We start from the raw sequence: 20,428 nt of genomic DNA on the forward strand, positions 1-20,428 counted from the left end.
ACTTTCAGTAGACTTTATGTCAATCAGTGCAAATAAATGTAAGAAACTGTAATATATATATTTTTTTTTTCAGAAATACCCCTTTCTCCATATATCAAACCCTCTTGCAAAAATTGTTAAAATCTGGATCCGTTTAAAAGAAGTCTAGGGAGGAGGGAGAAGGGCTGGAGAGAGGCAGAGAGAGACAGGGCTGCAGCTTATAGTTAGTGCTGTCGATCTGTTATTTAAGAATATAAAACATTACAATAATAACAACAGACAACATAACAAGAATATAAATAACATAACTGTACAATATATACAAGTCCCAAAGTCCATAAATGTATTGGTTGGTCCAGCCTCATTCTCACTAATCACAACGCTGTAATAACATGTGCAAACTAGATATTTTTCCTTAAACACCACTAATAATAATAACCCTAATAATACTCCCACCTGTGCACAATAGTTAACATAACTATACTAGACCCCTGGTCTGGTTGCATTCCACACAACGTCCATACATAAATAAAGCCCAAAAAAAAACACCATGCAACAATTTTTTTCGAGTTGGTCTTGCGTACCATGCCCCAGTACATAATAACGGATGTCCATGAACCAACCCAGGATTTCCTATATATATATATATATATATAAGCGCCCCCCCCCACTCCAAAAAACACTCCCCCCCATGTAACCCACCACCCAACCTAACGCTAATCCCCTATACACTATAGTGAGTGCTGTATATGACCACAGTGCTTAGACTGCTCAGTACTACTCTATAATGTCCTCTATAATGCCTCTGTGTTATACACATATTTGGATGCAATATCCCCTCTTCCTTCTGTGTCTGACATCATTGCAGCTAACCTACAATCACTAGCTCAGGGACAAGCTCATCCTATATCATAATTTAAAGAGTAAAACATCTTTATTATGTATCATAGGAGACAGATATCTACTGTGCACCCCTTTTTCTTCCACTCAAGTGCTAATGCGTGTCAAATAGGAGATTAAAGGGAACCATTCACCCCCTGGCCCCAGGCAGAAACTGACATACAGTGACATAAAGGTCAATATACTTACCACATCGCTCCCGGTCCCGTCCCGAATCCCGTTGTTGACACGGAGAAATTGGCGATTCTTCTTCTCGCGCCCATTATGGTAATGAGCGCCGCCGGGTCCGAAGTCCAGCCTTCTCCCCGCCTCCGACACTTGATTGACGCCGGGTCCTCTTCCTCCTCATCTTCTTTCTTCTCGCCGGATCCCGCACAGGTGCCGTGACAGTCGTTTTCGGCGCATGCGCAGTTCACAATTGAAGCCGCTCTGCAGCTTCACTGTTTACTGCGCGTGCGCCGAATGCCTCGAACACGTATCCTGTTTACCGCGCAGGCGCAGAGAGGTGATGAGACCATCGCAACGGCGCCTGCGCGGGAATTCGTCAGAAGACTGAAGACTGAAGACGTCAATCAAGTTCCAGGAGGCGTGGATGGGCGGCGACGAGAAGAGGACCTCATGAATAAGTTGGACTCGTCCGTCGTTTCCTATGGACGTTGGACTCATCTCAGCTCATTACCATAATGGGCGGGAGAGGAAGAATCAGCGATTTCTCCGTGTCAACAACGGGATCCGGGACGGGACCGGGAGCGATGTGGTAAGTATATTGACCTTTATGTCACTGTATGTCAGTTTCTGCCGGGGGCCACGGGGTGAATGGTTCCCTTTAAGGAAAGGAGACAGAACTTTAGATACTTTGACAATGGGTAACAACTTACTATAAATGACACCTTGCCGCTATGACCAAATCTCCTTGTGTTAGGCATCATGTACACCACCATATTATGAATCTGTGTGGTATATTTGTACCTCTTTATGCCTCTCATAGGGGCATATTTGGGCGTTTAACACATAGAATTTTGCTATATAATTGAAATATATTGCCGGACACAAGTCATGTAGAGGTGGTGAATGACACTATAGAGGCTCTATCTACCGTACATGGATTTGGCCCTTAAAAAGAATTGTGTCAACATCAAAAAGTTCAGCTATCAGAGTTTCTGATGTGCTACTAGTGTATAAATATTAGGTTCAAGCCCTGTTGAAAGAAGTGGTGACTGCTCCCTGATCTATGGACACTGTTGCAGTCTATGTACTGTTCATCCCATTAAGAGTTGAGCATTAGTGACGACCCAGTTCAGTTAACAGTCTATGCGCTAAAAGAATAATGGGCACCATTATTATTGTAAGTGCCAACACAGCTAGTAGAAGAGACCTTTTTTTTTCTTATGTCCTTGAGTCTCTATAGGAATTATAATAATTTAGTCCTTACCATTATAGGCTTGGGTAGATTGCCGTTATGACAAACTGATGACAAGGAGTGACCAAAAAGTTTGCGAGGGGTGAGGGGTGACTGGGAAGCCGCTGTAGTTAAGGTGGTACTCCCTGTCCGTCTCAAAGCCCAGTCTATCAGTGACTTTTTCCTTCTGTGGTGCTTTTGTGTGGATTCTAAGTAAAAAAAAAAAACGAAACAAAGACAAATACAGATTGCAGAGTTTACAGTCTACTAATTCTATATAATTTTTATTACCTCTACATTTTATTGCAAATGAAATGCTGTGGACTATGTTGTCCTATATATAGATAAAGCTTATTAGAATTAATATTTTAAAGTTTTTTTTTTTTTGTTTTTTTTTTAGATGAAAGTAGAAATGAATAACTAAATGGAGGCTAAACAGTAAAAAGTAATGGACTGCTAGAGACAGAATACTTTTATGGTGGTGTCTTTAACATTGTGAGATTAGAGAAAGCAAGAATGACTAGTTCCTGAGATGCTTACCCCTCCTCGTGTACAGAGGAACTTGTGGCTTCATTTTAATTAAAAACTGGCAGAGTCTTTCCTGAGGGAACTGTTCAAGACACAAGTCTTCTGTACTCTCTGTACCTAACAGAATATTATTGTTGCTTCCTCTGGGCATGTCCATGGATTCCCTGAGGCAGTTCATTGCAATGCTGTAAGGTTGTTCATGACCTGTTAAGAGAAAAGACATATGGCCCACATACAGAGGTTATTACTCCAGCCAACTTTTGCATACAGCCATATGGGATTGGCATTCTGATTGTACATTCTATTTATATACATAAGATCTGGAGACCTGTTAGTGTGTTATATTGGAGACATTTACCCTTACTGACATTTAGATGACTATAGTCATGCACTAAGGCTACAGAGAACCATTGGACATTTAGTTATGTTCTGTAACTCCTGCTGGGGTATAAAAATAACAATTACACTGTTGTTGAGTAGTGAGGAGCGAACATTCCGTTCGGTTCGGATCCCGAACACGAACATAAAAAAAAAGGATTGTGATCGGTTCGTGTTCGCTGAATATTTACAAACAAATAACGAACATACATTAGAAGTGTACTTTTCGGTCTACGCACATGGGTACAGATTATCAGGTGCAAATTGTAAATTACACGCTTGCATACGTTTTGGTCTAGAGGTACGTACATGTGTACAGATTATCAGACGCAAAGCATAAGATACACAGTTGCGTACGTTCACAAGTTTGAATGTTTGAAAATTATCGTTATAACCCTTCCGATCATCGGATAAATGGTTTGTGATCGGCAAACAATTGGCGTACAAACATACGAACATGTTCCCTTATCACAATTGTTTGAGTAGTATAGGTGTGACTATTTCATGCTACCTTCATTGTTAATTTTTATTGCATTACAGAAAGATGCAGCATCACATATAAAAAATTGTTCAATGTATCCAAATAAAAGTAAATCCCAATGGGTCATAAAGAACTTAATAAAAAGAGTAATGAATATAATATGGAAGTCTGCTAGAACTGAAGCTTTATAGCCATCAATCTTATTGTAATGAGATAACATGTGGTGGCCAGAGACCCTTCTCAGACATTCGGTATACTGTAGCTCTCACCAAACAGAGGATATAGAGACTCGTCCTTTGCAGACATCACCCACAGATGGTAGTCACTTGGTCTGCCCTGGTAAGAATACAATAAAACAGGATTTCAACCAAAATATATTGTGTATTGAAGTCATTAGGTAAAGTATTATCTATGCTAAAGTTTCTCTTTATATAATATTCATTTCAGGGACTGGTCCACTAAAAGACATAAGGATCTTTTACAACCCCAGCCTCAGACACATTGTGGGATTCCAGCATTACAGGGGTAGTGGGGTCTAACAGTATATAACGCTAAAACATAAGGCATAACATTGTCAGAATAAGCTATATACACTGGAAACTAGCATCATTACATTCTATAAGACATATACAGTTTATTCTCATTCTACTTACAGGGATTGCGAGCTGTTGAGTCGCCTGTTTAATCACTTTTTCTGCATCATCGGTGTTACATACGGTAACTGTGGTATTCTAGTATAAGAACAGAAGGTAGAGGAAAAGAGTGAGCCCTAACTGCATGCTTCAAAACGTAGACTGTATTTTGCTTATTTTTTGCTTCTCTTTTAGACAATGCATGGTCTCAGAATTTGTAGGTAGATTCACATCCCGCCGTAGTCACAAATATGAACGTATGTGTAAGTGACTGCAGAAAGATTGCACTACTTACAGGGGTGGAGAATTAAACCCTCAAGCACCTCAAGACAAATCTGTAGATTTTACAATATCTATATGACACAACATGTTTCGGCAGTGGACTACAGTCTTCTTCAGGTTAGATTGCTGGAGTTCATTTTTTAACCACTGAACCCACAACACACTGATTAAAGACTGCAATGTATGCCACAGTGTAGACTTATAGTAGGATAAGCTGCCAGCTTCCAGAATGAAGCCCCAGTGAGGATCCAATGATGTAACTGTCCATCTGTGGTCAGTTCATACAGTAATGATATAGTAGTGATCCATGGACTGGTGTTATCTGTGGACATAATCCCATCTTCCTCCATTCACACTCTCTTTTAGACTTCAGTCAGTCTTATTGTTAACTTGTTGGGGCCTAAATAATGCTCCAAATAAAGGATCCATCTCTCACTCCGAGGTACACTATTCTCAGGCAGTAGCTCCAGAGGCTCCACTTCCTCTCAGGTATCCAGTCACTGACTTTTCCTATGGAGTGTATTACAGCCCTGTGCACACGGCAGGCTCTAGCGGAGAGAAGGGATTGCTAGCGAACAGCAGTCACCTCCTGTGTAATGTATATTCTAATGGAAAAATTCATTATAATATATTGAATAATAGTAGAGAGATAGCAGCCATGCAGTTCCCAACAAAGACACTGGTGGCAGCAGAGAGCTCTGTGTCAGCTCTTACTGCTGCAACTCAACATATAAAAGTTATGTAACACCAAAATAGCATTTTTGTATAACATTGAATTACAAAATTCTACAACATTATTAAGGATATTTAATTAAAGGTTGTCTTGAGAATACCCCTTTTTCATGAAATACTTTTACCTATGAGCTTAACAGATACACGTTAACTGTCCTTTACATTTAGAAGGGGGCAGAAAACAGAAACTCATTGTTTTTTATGCATTGTTTGCAGTAGATCTAGAAAATAATGAAGAGTCAGCAGCTCCTACTTCCCTGCCAGATGTGAGCTTATATAACTATACATGGGGCTTGTTTACCTTCTATTTAGCAACATGAACGAGACACCATCCTTCTGACTAAATGGAGAATTGGTAATGAAGAACGAGCTTGTGTTCTAATATGTGAGATTGGTGCATGTGCATGTAAATCAGTTAATACCACCAATAAATAACCAGTATATATTACAGTACTGTACTCCTATTAACCAGTATATTTGTAATATGAGACATAAAAGCTGCAGGAGCCAGCCAATTCAGAACGGCCATTGATGACACAAAACAACTGCCCCCCAGTAAAAGATAACCAAAGACACACTGCAGATAAGTGCTACTTACAGACATGAGCTCGTCTGCGTCCAGGTACAACACACTGACAGGGATAGTCCTGGGGTATTCATCTTTCTTCACTTCATTAATATGCCTGGGAAAAAAAACAATATAAATCAAAGTTATTAACTTTAGCTGGAGACTAAAGGAAAACAACCCATGGGACTGGTCATACGGAGTGGTACTGTCAATTATTTATGTAGGTAGGTAAACCTACCGCTAACATTACACTGTGTTGACCATTGGAAATTGAAGAACAGTTAGAATGAAAAGAAAAGAACGTTCTCAAAGTCCGTTCATCTCTTAACAATAAAGTTTAGCAGGGTAATTATATTCTTTCTGGTAATGATAGAGTTAAGATGGAATAAAGTCTTACCAGCACAGAGTTGAAAGCCACTTCTCCTTTGTCTCGGAGGAACTAGAAGAGAAAACAATGCAGACAGCAGTGAAATAAGTGCTGCTTGTACCAGTGGCACATTTAGAGACATCATATCCCAGTTCCTTCCTCCCATCCACAACATAAGCAAATTGCCCTTCCTGCTTCTATTTTAGCACCACGTTCAGTCTAGATTTCCTTCTCCTGATGTCAAGATCAAACGTCTTGCCAAGTTTTACTTTTGTCTTTATCTTCATTGACCTAAACGTTGTTTTTTCACTGACTTAGCCTCCAGAGTCTTTATAGAGGAGTATTACCCTATAAAAGCTAGTTATATTGTGCATTTATAGAATGGGTTAAATAATCAGGCAATGAAGGACATTCCAGTGTGTAACTATGAAATACTGCCATGTGTTTTAAAGGGGTTATCCCACCAACAACTTTTTTTCCTTTCTACAGTATGTTCAGGAAATAAAAAAAAAAAATCGGGATCCCAAGTCTCCCATTGGAATGGAGTGGCGATCACTGTTGTTCCACTCATTGTCCGTATGATTGCTTGTAGTAATCATATTTAAATCTCCAATGGGAAATACAGGACATAATGCCAATATTACATATAAGCTGTCATGGTTCTGTAAATATTGTAAACACTTCCATTTTTTTACCCAAGGTTCTCCAGGGCATACAAGATTGCCCCATTTACATACTACACTAGAGAACGTAATTTTTTAAAATATAATATCTGTTAGACTTTATTAATAACAATATAAGGGGTTAGGAACTGTGGGGCTTGGATAGCCCTGCAGTTCCAAAGGCAAACGTCGTTGGCAGCAGAGCGGGTAGTGTTTTATTTACATATGAACTTCCCCTGCTGCAAGTCAGGGGTAGTTCATATGTAAATAAAAAACAATAAATTTTTAAAATAAAAGTTATATTATAAAACAATGTATTAGAAATTAGAGTCTCCCGAGTACCCCTTTAAAGTAACTGTACCCACAATCTGCCCCCCCCCCCAAACCCCTTGTGTACTGTCGGATAGCTGCTTTTAGATCTGTCCTGGAGTTTGTTCGGCAGGTGATGCAGTTATTGTCCTAAAAAACTACTTTAAACTTTCAGCACTGTGTCAAGTTGGCGTGGCCTAGAATGTCCGTACTCTAGGCTTGCGACCCCTCTCCATCCCTCCTCCCCGCCCTCTTCACCATTAGGAATACCCCAGGCTGGATTTTTCCTATTTTTAACCTGTCTGAACACTGCACATGTGCTGGATCATTAAGGCATTGTTCAGACAAGTGAAGAATAGGAGAAATCCTGCCCAGGGGCGTTCCTAATGGTGAAGAGGGCGAGGAGGAGGGACTGAGGCGGTGAAAGCCTAGGGTACACACACTCTAGGCCATGCCAATTTGACGCAAGGCTGCAAGTTTAAAAATCGTCTCTTAGGACAATAGCTGCATTAGCCTGCCGAATGGTCCCCAGGACAGATCTCGGTTTAAGAGCAGCTGAGAGTAAAAGCGTTTTTTTTTTTTCTTTTTGGGGGGGGGGGGGGGCAGATTGTGGGTACAGAGTCGCTTTAGCAACACGATTTATGTAGGTGTCAATGAAGAATATTCAGTAATAATAATGATGAAATTATATCTGCGGAGCTTATATATTCTGCATTATATACCTGCCCAGCTGTACCATCTGGCCTCACTGTAGGAAGTTTTTTTTTTAAAAAAAACTCATTTTAAAACCTTTAAGCCAAAGAATTTGCAGCATTTGTTTATAAGTTTCAGTAATCTGCTTTCCTTGTGTTTTACAAAGAAGGGCTGTTCTGGATCTTTTCCTTTACATATGACCTTGGAACCTTTCCAGTAAAATCTGATGTACTTATGCTTATGCTAGCAATCTTAGTAACATTTGTGTGAACCTTCCCAGAGTTTTTTTTTTTTTAATTGGAAGAGCAAATAACATGTCTTTTTCAATATTTTTTTTTAAATATATTCTATATATATTATCCAAATTTTATAAAATGAACAATATAGTTGCAATATTTTAAAATTGTTTATAACAAATTAAACAGATGTCTCTAATATTTGGCGAGATCAGATCTGAATATATTCTGACACAACGGCTAATCCAGGGAAACAGCATCAAGGTGATAGGAATTCCCTCACTAAAGCTGAGAAATTTATGAGTATGAGTAAGAGAATACAGCACATTCCTATGGTATCGGGCAGGCTCAAACAGATTTCCAAGGTTTTTTTTATTTTTTATTATAAATAGACACATAATATTTGTGGTTTTTAAAGGTGAATGAAAACCCTCCACCTATGAGTATTTCCTTTATAAAAAAAAAAAAAAAAGACCGTACCTGAATGTGACAACATAGTTTGTTGTGGGCCAGCCAATTACAAAGGAGTCTTCAGGGCAATGTTTTTTTTCAGATACTTCTCCGAGGGATATCGAGATCCACATCTCACTCAGACGAACTTGCTTCTTCAGCTTCATGCTAGATGACCTGGGAGGGAAGAAGTGAATAGAGAGAATACTTAGAAATAAAAGGTTGATTAATTATATGTAATGAAACAAAATATATTAGGTGTTCCTGTGATATAGTATATGTCAGATAACTACTCAAATATGTCATTGAGATTTAGGCTATGTTCACACACAGTATTTTTGCTCAGTATTTTGCAACCAAATCCAGGAGTGGACTCAAAACACAGAAAGGCTATGTTTGCACACTGTGGAAATTAATTTGATGGCCGTCATTGAATGGCCAATAATGGCTGTTATTTCAAAACAATGGCCATTTGTTTAAAATAACAGCAGTTATTTTCCATTAAATGGCAGTGATTCACCAAATTTCAGCAGTGTGTGAACATAGCCTTTCTGTGTTTTTAGTCCACTCCTGGTTTTGGGTGTAAAATACTGAGCATAAATACTGTGTGTGTGAACATAGCCTAAAGCAGAATTCCAGCAAGTAAAAACTTATTCCCTATCCACAGAAAGCTGACTTGCCACAGGCTCCATTTATTCTCTTTGGAGCTGTCGGAGATAGCTGAGCACTGCACTGTACTTGGCTATCCATGGGGGGGAGAAGGGATGGTGTCTTTGCCAATACCATTCAGCGGGGAGAGTTGGGTCCCCATTAGGTCAAGGACACCTTAGTGGTTATCTCAGTTGCAACCTGGAGCCGAAGGAGGCAAAAAATCCCAGTGAAAATGCAAGAGAGGTTTGGTAAGCTCAAAGAATCCTAGTGCTTACAAGCATTATGTTAGTGCCCCCCACTGTGATTAAATTTCATCTGGTCTGGCATTTTCTATAAATCCATAAAATATAGGCTCTGTAACGGATACTCACATTGGAAAAAAAAAAGAGGCTGTTCTGCACTGGGCCCAGTGATGCATGTGACTGCTTATGCGGTGTGCTGATATACCACAATGAACAGCATACAGTATGATTGGCCCCAGTACAGCTATTATGATCCTTCCTGTACTACAACAACCCCAAAAAAGAGACTATGCTAAAAATATCGATATGATGCAAAATGACTTTATATTTGTTTATAGTTTTTATATATGAAAATAAACCCACTTACCTGCCCCAATACCCTCAGTCACTGAATGGCTTTATTAGTATTTTCTTCAGGGTTGACATGTAACAGAAAGCAGTGAGGGCTGTGGGGGATCAGGACAGGTAAGTATCGTTTATTACTTTTGAAGCACCTCTACTACGTTATAAAAAAAAATAAAAAATCAATCAATCACTGAAATAACCATTCACACATGTATTGTGCAGGTATTAACATTTAAGGAACAATATTTTGTTTGAGTGCTCAGAAGTGCTCACTTTGACTTGGCGATAATCAGGGAATCACTGAATAAGAACAGATGTCTCTCTTGTGTCCGCCAACCGCTTGATAGGTGAACTTTTTCTCTGAGGATGAACATGTTGTTGGGGCTGCAGAAAGCTCCTAGAAGTAGTCCATTGCCGGAATTTGCAGGAAGTAGACTGATCTCGCTGGAAGAAGCAGATAGCATTAGTGTTTTGAGCATTTATTTTAATATATAGTAGTAGACTGGTGTCTAGTTAAAGTGAATCTGTGACCCTCTGACTGCCTAATGAGTTGATGGCAAAACTGGATGGATATCAATGAAAGCTTTCGGAACATACCTTTGTTGCCTATGTCTGTGCTTTTATTTTGATAAAAAACACTTTTATTTGGGCTGGGAAATGGAGTCTAAGAGGCGTAGCCTATTATTCCCTAGAGCCTAGCGCCACTGCGCCTCATAGTGCATATGCCCGCCTCCTGCATAATCAGCCACATACACTCTACATACAGGACAGTGAGGTGTAGGTGTACCCTAGATTAGGGTCCAGGAATTATTAGGCTACGCTTCTTTGACACCATTCGCAGCACAAATAATAATTATTTTTTTTAATTAAAATAAAAACACAGACACTGGCAACAAAGGTATGTTTTAACCAGCTTGGTAAGCGGTCAGGAAGCTACAGATTTGCCTTAAATGGGCACTACCATTAACAATAAATAATTTTAAATAAGCAGAGGAGGTGATATACTACATCTTTGCCATTTACTTAATTTATATTTTTGCATGTTTTCTATATAAAAAAAAAGCCGTGCACTACTGCAAATAAGTAAACTTATAAAAAAATAAAAATAAAAAAGGCCTGCTTCCCGGGCTCACAGTGACATGCACAAGCATGAGCAGTAAAATAAGGCATAAAACAGACCACTGGATGAACATAATAAAAATGGTCAGGGACTCAGAAAACATATATAATGTTGCATTATATATTTGCTAGTTTTTTTTTTATGTTTTAGATGTCATGACAGATACGCAGGAACAATAAAAAAAGAAAACATACAAAAAAAATCCCATCTCTATTGATATATCTCTTTTGATCCTAGCTAGTCTCATATTACAATTATAATTATATTGTTTTGCTGTAAAGCAAGGGTACTATGGGATTTGGAGTTTTCCAACAGCTGTAGGACCACAGGTTCCCTATACCTGCTGTACAGTTACTGGTCTCAGCAGACGCCTCCTTCCTCTGGTTGTTCTACAGAGGATACAAAAGTTGTTAGGCCCCGGCCCTAAGTCCCACCTCTCAGCTGATCATATAGAAACACATTACAAATTGACTTCTTTCTTCGCAGAAGTTTTGCAGAACTGTTTGAGGAACATGCAGAAAATTCTGCAAACTGACAAATTATCTCTTGTTTATTTTGAGCCTTCACATCTAGGTTTAGTGATAGAGAATGAATGTATATCCTATACAGAAGATTATATATAAAAGAACAGCTGCTCGTGTGTCTCCTCTTCTAGCTGAGAAGCCATATGAATTGTCATAGCACTGTGCTGGGCACAACATCATTCCACAGCAGGGTGGGACATGAGTGGCAATGAAGAACAGATTCCTCTCTAGAGTCCCCTTAGGAAATGCTTGGGACAACTGGGAAATGCAAGCAGTACATTTCTGAAAAGTTCTAGAGCGTCTCTAAGAACAACCTGACTTTATTTTCTCAGTTTATTTTCAATACTCCGTGTCAGTCCTTAAATTAATTCTAAACACTAAATATAGAGTGGGCTGTCAATCACTAAATACGACCGCCTACTTGAATATTTAGCCCAGAATGAGTAGAGATTTACATAAATAAATTACTAGAAGTCTTGGAGCTTTTGGTATAAAGCTATACTGTATATCCATCTGCTCAGCTCCTTCTGCTCTATAACATGATGTCCACAGGTAGGATGACAATTTCTACGCGAGAGGTTTCTTTTAACATTAAGGGTACCTTCACACTACGGAATCCACACAGACCCTTCAAGAGGATTCCGCAGGGTGGCCTCCGTTAGAAATTCCGCCCATTCCATATTTTTTGGGCAGATGGCAGAATCTGAGTTAGGGCGTTAGAGTTCCATGTGAACGTACCCTAACGCACACAACGTTGACAAAATAAGGAAACCGGAGTTTTTGCAATATAGGAAGGGAAAGAAGAAGAAGAAACTTTCCTATTGATAAACAAGCTTGTCCACAAAAGGACAACCCAACGCTGCAGCACGATTCCAAAAGTACAAAATAGATGCAGGTTTGTAAGATCTCTTGTCACTTATATAGGCTGTCGGTATTCCCTTGTCTACTACCATTCTTTATAGAATGTAAGCTCTTATGGCCAGAGCTCCTTTTTTAAAAGTATTTATTTTACTATGCCACTGTATCGTACAAAGGCCTAAATATGATCAGTAAAAACATTGATGCCTGAACCGCTATAGTAGGGTGCGTCTACCAGGCAAAGTGTTAATAATATTAATCATCATCATCTTCGTAAATGGATCTCATATACTGTATGTTGACAGTCAGACTTAGTTAGGCTAAATCCAACAGAAGTAATAAACATATTCTACTACATGTATCTTAAACAGTATTTACACATTTGTAACACACCATATCAGGGTCTCCCCAATTGGGTTCCATAGTTTGGTCTCCTGGGGATCTGTGGACTCCTTCATAGTACTTGTGGAAAAGCATTTCCAATTAATATGACACTACCAAGCTCCACTTCATATGGTGGAGCTCAGCAGCATCCTGTAGGTCGCACCTTTTGAGATGACAATAAAATCGATGTTAAATCGCTTGTTAATCCTTTGCAAATCTTTCAGTGTAAAACTATTGTAAAGATCTTAACTAACGACTATTGTTCCATGTATTATAGAGAAGGATTTGTGTCATTCTCAAAAAAGCAACTATGCTAATGAGGATCAGTGTGTATTTTGTTCAATATCTTGTGACTGATTCATTAAAATGTAGCACTGCCATAGTGAATGAATTAAAGCAAAAAGATGCAAAATTGCAAAAGCATATTCACCTGGTACTGACCAGAAGTAAGCCTGCACCTGTTGCAAATGATAAATTGGGCTCTAATCCCGGATTATGCGAACTTTTAGGCAGATTAAAAAAAGTTGCATCTAAAAAATATTCCCCAGTTAAATACTGGTTCATAAATAGAACCTAGACCAAAAATGGGTGAAAAATCCAATTATTCACCAAAAAATAGGTGTAAAGCCCTTGATAAATTTACCCCACTGTTTAATAGGACCCTTAGTCATTTTCTAAAGCTGCTGATCAGTGTCAGACACTGACCTAAAGGCAAATCTCCACATGCTTTTTTGACGTTATCCCTTTGGTTTCACATAGATTTTATGTCTTTTTATAAATCCTTAGTAATTGTGAACCATAAAAGTCTTACATGCGATGTTATACCAAGAAGCTGCTTTTAAAGTTATAGTGGTCCGCCTTACCATAGCCCTAAGCAATTTTAGAGTGCAAAAATGGTATGTCTCCTATTGCATTGACCTACAAAATCTATTTCTAAACTCAACTCACTTAGTTTCAAAGGCGGCTAAAGTCTCCAAAATTCCAGCGACATTGGCCTCAGCGACCAACCGTATTCAGGGTCTTATTTGTACTTGCAAATACTGTACATAGACAAGTAACATTTAGCTTCTCCGTGCTAACATTTCCATGTCATCAACCATCCCACTAAGGCATCTATTTTGAGGAGCAGATGAATGAAGTGTCTTATAATCTCTCGAGTACATCCTGGCACAACCTGCTAAATGTTTCCATTGCATAAATAAATATCTCCACAAACGAAAAGCCACAAATTTTGGAAAAGACCAGAACAAAAGGTCAAAGGTCTTAGTATCAAAGAATTTTTGCAGGAAAAAGGTAGGATCGGATCGTTTTCAAGGAAGGTTCACGGGAACAGCACAAAGAATGGGCAGTCTTCCATATTTACTACATGGTACACAGGGAAACCGGGCACATTTAAGATGCTGCTTCTGTTCTAAAACCAGAGTTGGCAAAAACAAGAGATTATAAGATAGATTCTATCAGAACAGAATTTCTACAGGAAACCCAACAGGATGCCAGGAGCCCTGTATCCTTCAGAGTGTGATACAGAAACAACAGGAAAATAACAGTCTCCTTCATACTTTTTGTAAGTAACCTTATCTGTGGCTCTATCCATTTGACCTTCCACTGTCCTTGAACACACCTAGCTTCCCATGCTTCTTCTGAAGGCCTGTCTCATACTAGTACTAAATATGGCATCTTGCATCTAGGCGTGTCATGAACAGACGGATATGGCACACCGGGCGTGGAATGTCTCTGTATTTTATTGCTTAGAAATAATTAATCTTTTTCTATCTAGCAATAAAATTAAAAATTCCATTTGCTTATTGAGAATAATGTTTACTCATACTTGCTAATTTTAGATGGCGTCAATGTAGACTAGACAGTTTAAAAACGCACAAGATTTATCATAGGGGCTTATACTGTAAGTTTACATCAACCATTAGTTGGTTTATGCCACAACTTAATGCCAAAATTATGGTGCACAAATCAGTGCAAGCCATATGGACCCCCCTTTTCCTATTTTTTTTTATGACACCTATAACAGAGGAATAAAGGTGAAGTCCCACAAATTTTTTTATTAAGGTATTGTTTTGCCCCCAAAATATTAGACAAATCACCACAGAAAATGCTTTTTCCCCTGCACTTACTACTGCATCAAGGTTTCACTTCCTGGATAAAATGGTGATGTCACGACTCCCAGAACTCCCAGAGCTGTGTGAGGATGATGGCAGAGGGATGCTCAGTGTCCCTCCAGTGTCCTGTGTCCCTCAGTGTCCCCCTGCCATCATCCTCTCCAGCAGCCACAGCCCGCACAGCTCTGGGAGTCGGGTCGTAACATCACCATGTTATCCAGGAAGTGACATTACCATTTTATTCAGGAAGTAAAGCCTTGATGTAGTAGTACGTGCAGAGAAAAAGCACTTTATAAGCATTTCCCGTAATAAGTGTATATTGGTGATTTGTATAACTTTTGGGGGGCAATAAAATAGTTTATTAAAAATTTTCACCAGACTTCTCCTATAAGTACACCACACAAGTGTCTTATTGCTTGATGGATCTAGCGTGTTGTCATGGTTTCTCTTTATGACAGAACCCAAAATGCATATATGTGAACAGAGTTTTGGCCAATCTATACCATTAGCCCTCAACTTATGTGGAGGAATATTTAGGAAAATTGAGTTTAAGGTATAACTGTCAAAGAAAAAAAGGTTTTATCCTGACTGATTACTAGAATGAGCAGGTAGTGAAGCTTGCAGCCACATGCCCTTGGGAATGAAACAAAGCTCATAGACATGCGTTATTAGACCGCCACAGTCGCATGATGATCACATCAGCCATTTTTCCTCCTTACATCTACTGCCGGAGTCTGTCATAGTAACTCCCATGGAACTAAAGTCTGACAACAAATACAGATATAACTTGTCTCTATGCAGTTACACTCCTCCTTTAGTGTGATATCCCTAGCAACTAACCACTTAAAGGCTGGGTTCACACTACGTATATGTCAGTCAGTATTGTGGTCCTCATATTGCAACCAAAACCAGGAGTGGATTAAAAACACAGAAAGGATCTGTTCACACAATGTTGAAATTGAGTGGATGGCCGCCATTTAATGGCAAATATTTGCTGTTATTTTAAAACAACGGCTGTTTTATTGAAATAATGGCAGTTATTTACTGTTATATGGCGGCCATCCACTCAATTTCACCAGTGTGATCATATCCTTTCTGTGTTTTTAATCCACTCCTGGTTTTGGTTGCAATATGAGGACCACAATACTGACTGAAATATACGTAGTGTGAACCCAGCCTTAAAGTGAAGTCCCACAAAAATCCATAAATGACAGGAAGGCAGAGGGGTGTGAGAAAATTTTAAACAAGGTAAACTTGCGTTCCCTGTAGCATTGTTATCTGGTCCAACTGACAGCCGCAAGAGTCCTGCAGCTCTTCCAGCTGCAACGTCTCGTACCCGGCTGAGTAATTGCCTTTTCAACCAATCAGTGACTGGGGTGGGATAACTGACTGGCTCAGTGGGTAATTGCTCACCTGGGCCATGACATTGCAGCTGGAAGAGCAGCGTACATGACTTAGCCTGTGTCCAGCAGTAAGTGACATCCTGCGACCGTCAGTGGGACCCCGCAGCAGCTCTACAGAGGCACGAAGATGGGTGAGTTTACATTGTATATTATTTTCCTGCAGTCCTCTGCCTTCCTCCATTTTTTGAATTTGGTAGGACTTCTTCTTTAAGGGAATATATTTATGCATAGCAAATTCATAGCAAAAATGCTAATGAAGTATACATTCCATGCATGTGAATGGTGTGGTTTGTGCAGTGTGTGCATGGATTTCTGCAGAATGGAACAGATGCAGTAATTTTTTGCAACACATAAGTACTATATATTGTTCATGTTAAGCTCCGAGAGTCATAATATCTGCATGTTTTCATTTTCTCAATGATGTGATTAAGCTGAAAGTCTTTGTGTCTTACAGAAACTTGAAACTGGAAAAATGCAATAGGTTTACTAGGCACCCTCCGTCCTGACGAACAGGGGGCACCTGGTTAGATGCTCAAGTCTCCTATCGTCCTTTTGATTTTAGACATTGAGTTGAGCACTCAAGCATTTTAGTGCTCGCTCAACACTATGTAGAGTAGAGCTGATGGAAGTGTGGGACATAATAATGTACTTCTATAACAGATGTAAGCTGTAATACATTATATACATTATCCCCCACTTCTCTTGTATTTTTCTAAGACAATCAATCATTACCAGTTTCACAATACACAAAACATGTCAATGGTTGGAAGTCACATTGCATATGAAGAATGAGCCAGCACGACACTGTAATAAGATATCAAAATCATGTGTCCGACTATTGGTTCTCCAAAGAAACTCTTAACCTCGAAATAAACACCACGAGGAATCATTTATACAAAAGCCGACTGATAAACAGAATGAAAAGACTTTCAGCTGCCTGTCGCCGCTCTGTAATTCTTCTACAGAGGGGAATTATCTTTCCTTGTGATGAAACCAAATAGATTCTCTATTAGATCACTGACTGGATATAGACATAAAGCAGATCTGTTATAAAAATGGTGAAAAATTAGGCCATGTTTATCAAAGCTATGTAACTAAAAACTGTCCTTGTCTCCCCAGGGCAGCCATCATTTTCCATGAGACCCAGGAAAGCAATCCAATTCTCCAGAACTCGTCCCTGTGCCCTAACATGACATTGTCCATTATCCAGATAGACATCCTCAATGGAAAATGCAAAACTGGCTATTAAATAGCTCATGATTGTTTTAAAGCATAAATGTGAGTGTAACTGTTAAACCATATACCATCAGCAGCTCTTTATGTAATGATGCTTTAGAAAGATCTATGTATTCTAGTAAACCCTGTACCTGGGATGAGGCTTTGTTCTACCCAGGGCCCGGGTTATGGCAGAAGAAGAGCGTCGTCTTTGTACGGAGGCCCTCATTTTCTGAAAGACAAAAAATATAGTTAGTAAATTTAAGTTATTCTTTAAATAGTCAAGTTATAGCTATTACAAATTCAATAATAAAATCACCAATAAGCTACTTGGAGCTACATCAATTGGAGTCATTGTAACAAAGAAGCTACTATGATATCTCAGGGACAGAGGGCATAGTGCCCCCTATCAGACATAGCCTCAGGGCCGGCGTCAGCACCCGGCTGACTAGGGCAAGTGCCGGGGCCCACAGCGCCTCTAGGGGCCCAGCAGGGGTATTGCTCGTCTGCTGGCTAAGATAGATAGAACGACCGGAGGGAGATTTGGCTGGGCTGCAGGGACTAAAGAGGACCTGTGTAGTTAGTCACACTCTCCTGTGGTGACTCTAGGTGTTAATACACTGTTTCCCCGCAAGCCTGCCATGAAGCAGAGACCACAGCCTGTATGTGATCCTGCTACTGCATGCTGAAGGCTCACACAGAAGCAGCACGGGATGGCTGCATCACAATACCTGTGAAAGAGGAAGGGGCAGGATAGCGGGCATACTTCACATCCACCAGCTGCAGGTCAGTGTGTCCATGGTACCCAGGACACCTCACATAAGCAATGTTTTTATACACTGAAGTTTTGGCCCGATTTTGGTAGAAATACACAGCAAAGCCACTGCATGTGTGCATACTTACTACACTGTACAAGGAAGGTGCAGGACTTTTTGTGACACAGTCACATGATCCAGGTCCTCCACCATTCAAGCACTGGGGAGCACCAGGGCTGAAACATATAGTGGTGTGTATAATAATGTGTAGTGTATGTTATATGTACTGTAGTGTATATAGTATAATGTATGCTCTTCTGTATAGAGTGCATGCAATGTATGCTGTATTTATTGTGGGTGTATGTTGTATGTAGAGTGTATGTATTGTGGGGTGTATACAGTATATATAGTGTATGTATTGTGGGGTGTATACTGTATATATAAAGGATGTATTGTGGGGTGTATACAGTATAGTGTGTGTATTGTGGGGTGTATACAGTATATATATATATATAGTGTATGTATTGTGGGGTGTATACTGTATGTATAATGTATGTATTGTGGGGTGTATACAGTATATATAATGTATGTATTGTGGGGTGTATACAGTATATATAGTGTATGCATTGTGGGGTGTATACTGTATGTATAAAGGATGTATTGTGGGGTATATATTATATGTATAGTGTATGTATAAAGGATGTATTGTGGGGTATATACTGTATGTATTGTGGGGTGTATACAGTATATATAGTGTATGTATTGTGGGGTGTATACATATGTATAATGTATTGTGGGGTGTATAGTGTATGTATTGTTGGGTGTATATTATATGTATAATAGTGTATGTATTGTGGGGTGTATACAGTATATATAGTGTATGTATTGTGGGGTGTATACAGTATATATAGTGTATGTATTGTGGGGTGTATACAGTATATATAGTGTATGTATTGTGGGGCGTATACTGTATGTATAATGTATGTATTGTGGGGTGTATACAGTATATATAGTGTGTGTAATGTGGGCTGTACATATACTTCATGCAATGACTGCTGTATGTATTGTAGGATATACATATAGTGTATGTTGTAGATATTATGTAGTGTATGTTGTAGACATATTGTGAGGTTTATGTGCTGGTAACCCACGCAAGCAACACTGCACAGGGAACGGGAGAGCGGTGTAGTCACTGCTTCTCCCAGACAGTTAGTCCCACTCCCCGAAATCTGCCTTCAGCCTCTGGGGTGAGTGACACTGCAGAGCGGGGAGGCAGGGCACCATCAGTATGGGAGCCTGACAAACCTTCTGTCTATGGCAGTACCGAAATTTGGAGGGAGCAAGGGGCAGCCACTCCCAGGCCCACACAGGCAGGTTGCCCACTGAACACTGCACTCGTAAATGCTGTCTGCAAAATAAATATGCATTGGCTGTAGTGGACCCCTTGCCGGTGTCAGCCTTTTACTGTATGTGCTCATGAGGAACACATATAGTTAAATGCGGTGTTATGATTTAAAGGACAAAAAGTCATTGCCTTTCTCTTCTGCCTATCAAGAAAGGAAAGAGCTGATAAGATGCCGGAAGATTTCAGTGCTGTGGCCACATGATTTGCTCCACAAAGGGGCCCGCTGAGGCTAATTCGCCCAAGGGCCCGCGAAAACCTGGAGCCGGCCCTGCATAGCCTGAAGAGTGTATACTACCCCATAACAGAGATATGGAGTGCATAGTAACAAAAACACAAAGTGCATAATACCCCATATCAGACATAGCCTGAAGAGTGTATACTACCCCATAACAGAGATATGGAGTGCGTAGTAACAAAAACACAGAGTGCATAATACCCCATATCCCAAATATATAGTGCCCCATATCAGACAGCCTGAAGAGTGTATACTATCCCATAACAGAGATATGGAGTGCATAGTAACAAAAACACAAAGTGCATAATACCCCATATCACACATATATAGTGCCCCATATCAGACATAGCCTGAAGAGTGTATACTATCCCATAACAGAGATATGGAGTGCATAGTAACAAAAACACAGAGTGCATAATACCCCATAGTGCCCCATTTTTACAGATATGAAGCACATAGTGCCCCATAACAGGGACACATAGCGTCCTATTTCAGCCAAAGCCTGCAGAGTGTATATTACCCCATAACAGGGAGACAGCATGGATAGTAACAGAGACACAGAGTGCTTAGAGCCAAATATT

The 20,428-nt window shown here is 39.7% G+C and overlaps 1 protein-coding gene across 1 annotated transcript in view; it reads right to left on the reverse strand.

Annotated features, from left to right (window-relative positions):
* LOC138802716 (rho GTPase-activating protein 20-like) overlaps positions 1–20,428 on the reverse strand; it is a 66,978-nt gene that overhangs the window by 15,013 nt on the left and 31,537 nt on the right. Inside the window, exons 2-10 of the mRNA XM_069986316.1 lie at positions 17,605–17,684; positions 10,108–10,278; positions 8,627–8,773; positions 6,277–6,318; positions 5,910–5,994; positions 4,319–4,396; positions 3,935–4,001; positions 2,819–3,010; positions 2,312–2,487 (exon numbers count right to left, since the gene is read on the reverse strand). Coding sequence (XP_069842417.1) covers positions 2,312–2,487; positions 2,819–3,010; positions 3,935–4,001; positions 4,319–4,396; positions 5,910–5,994; positions 6,277–6,318; positions 8,627–8,773; positions 10,108–10,278; positions 17,605–17,684 — 1,038 coding nt within the window. The remainder of the gene's footprint in view (positions 1–2,311; positions 2,488–2,818; positions 3,011–3,934; positions 4,002–4,318; positions 4,397–5,909; positions 5,995–6,276; positions 6,319–8,626; positions 8,774–10,107; positions 10,279–17,604; positions 17,685–20,428) is intronic.

This window comes from Dendropsophus ebraccatus, chromosome 10 (genome assembly GCF_027789765.1).
Source record: "Dendropsophus ebraccatus isolate aDenEbr1 chromosome 10, aDenEbr1.pat, whole genome shotgun sequence".
Classification (NCBI taxonomy): domain Eukaryota; kingdom Metazoa; phylum Chordata; class Amphibia; order Anura; family Hylidae; genus Dendropsophus; species Dendropsophus ebraccatus.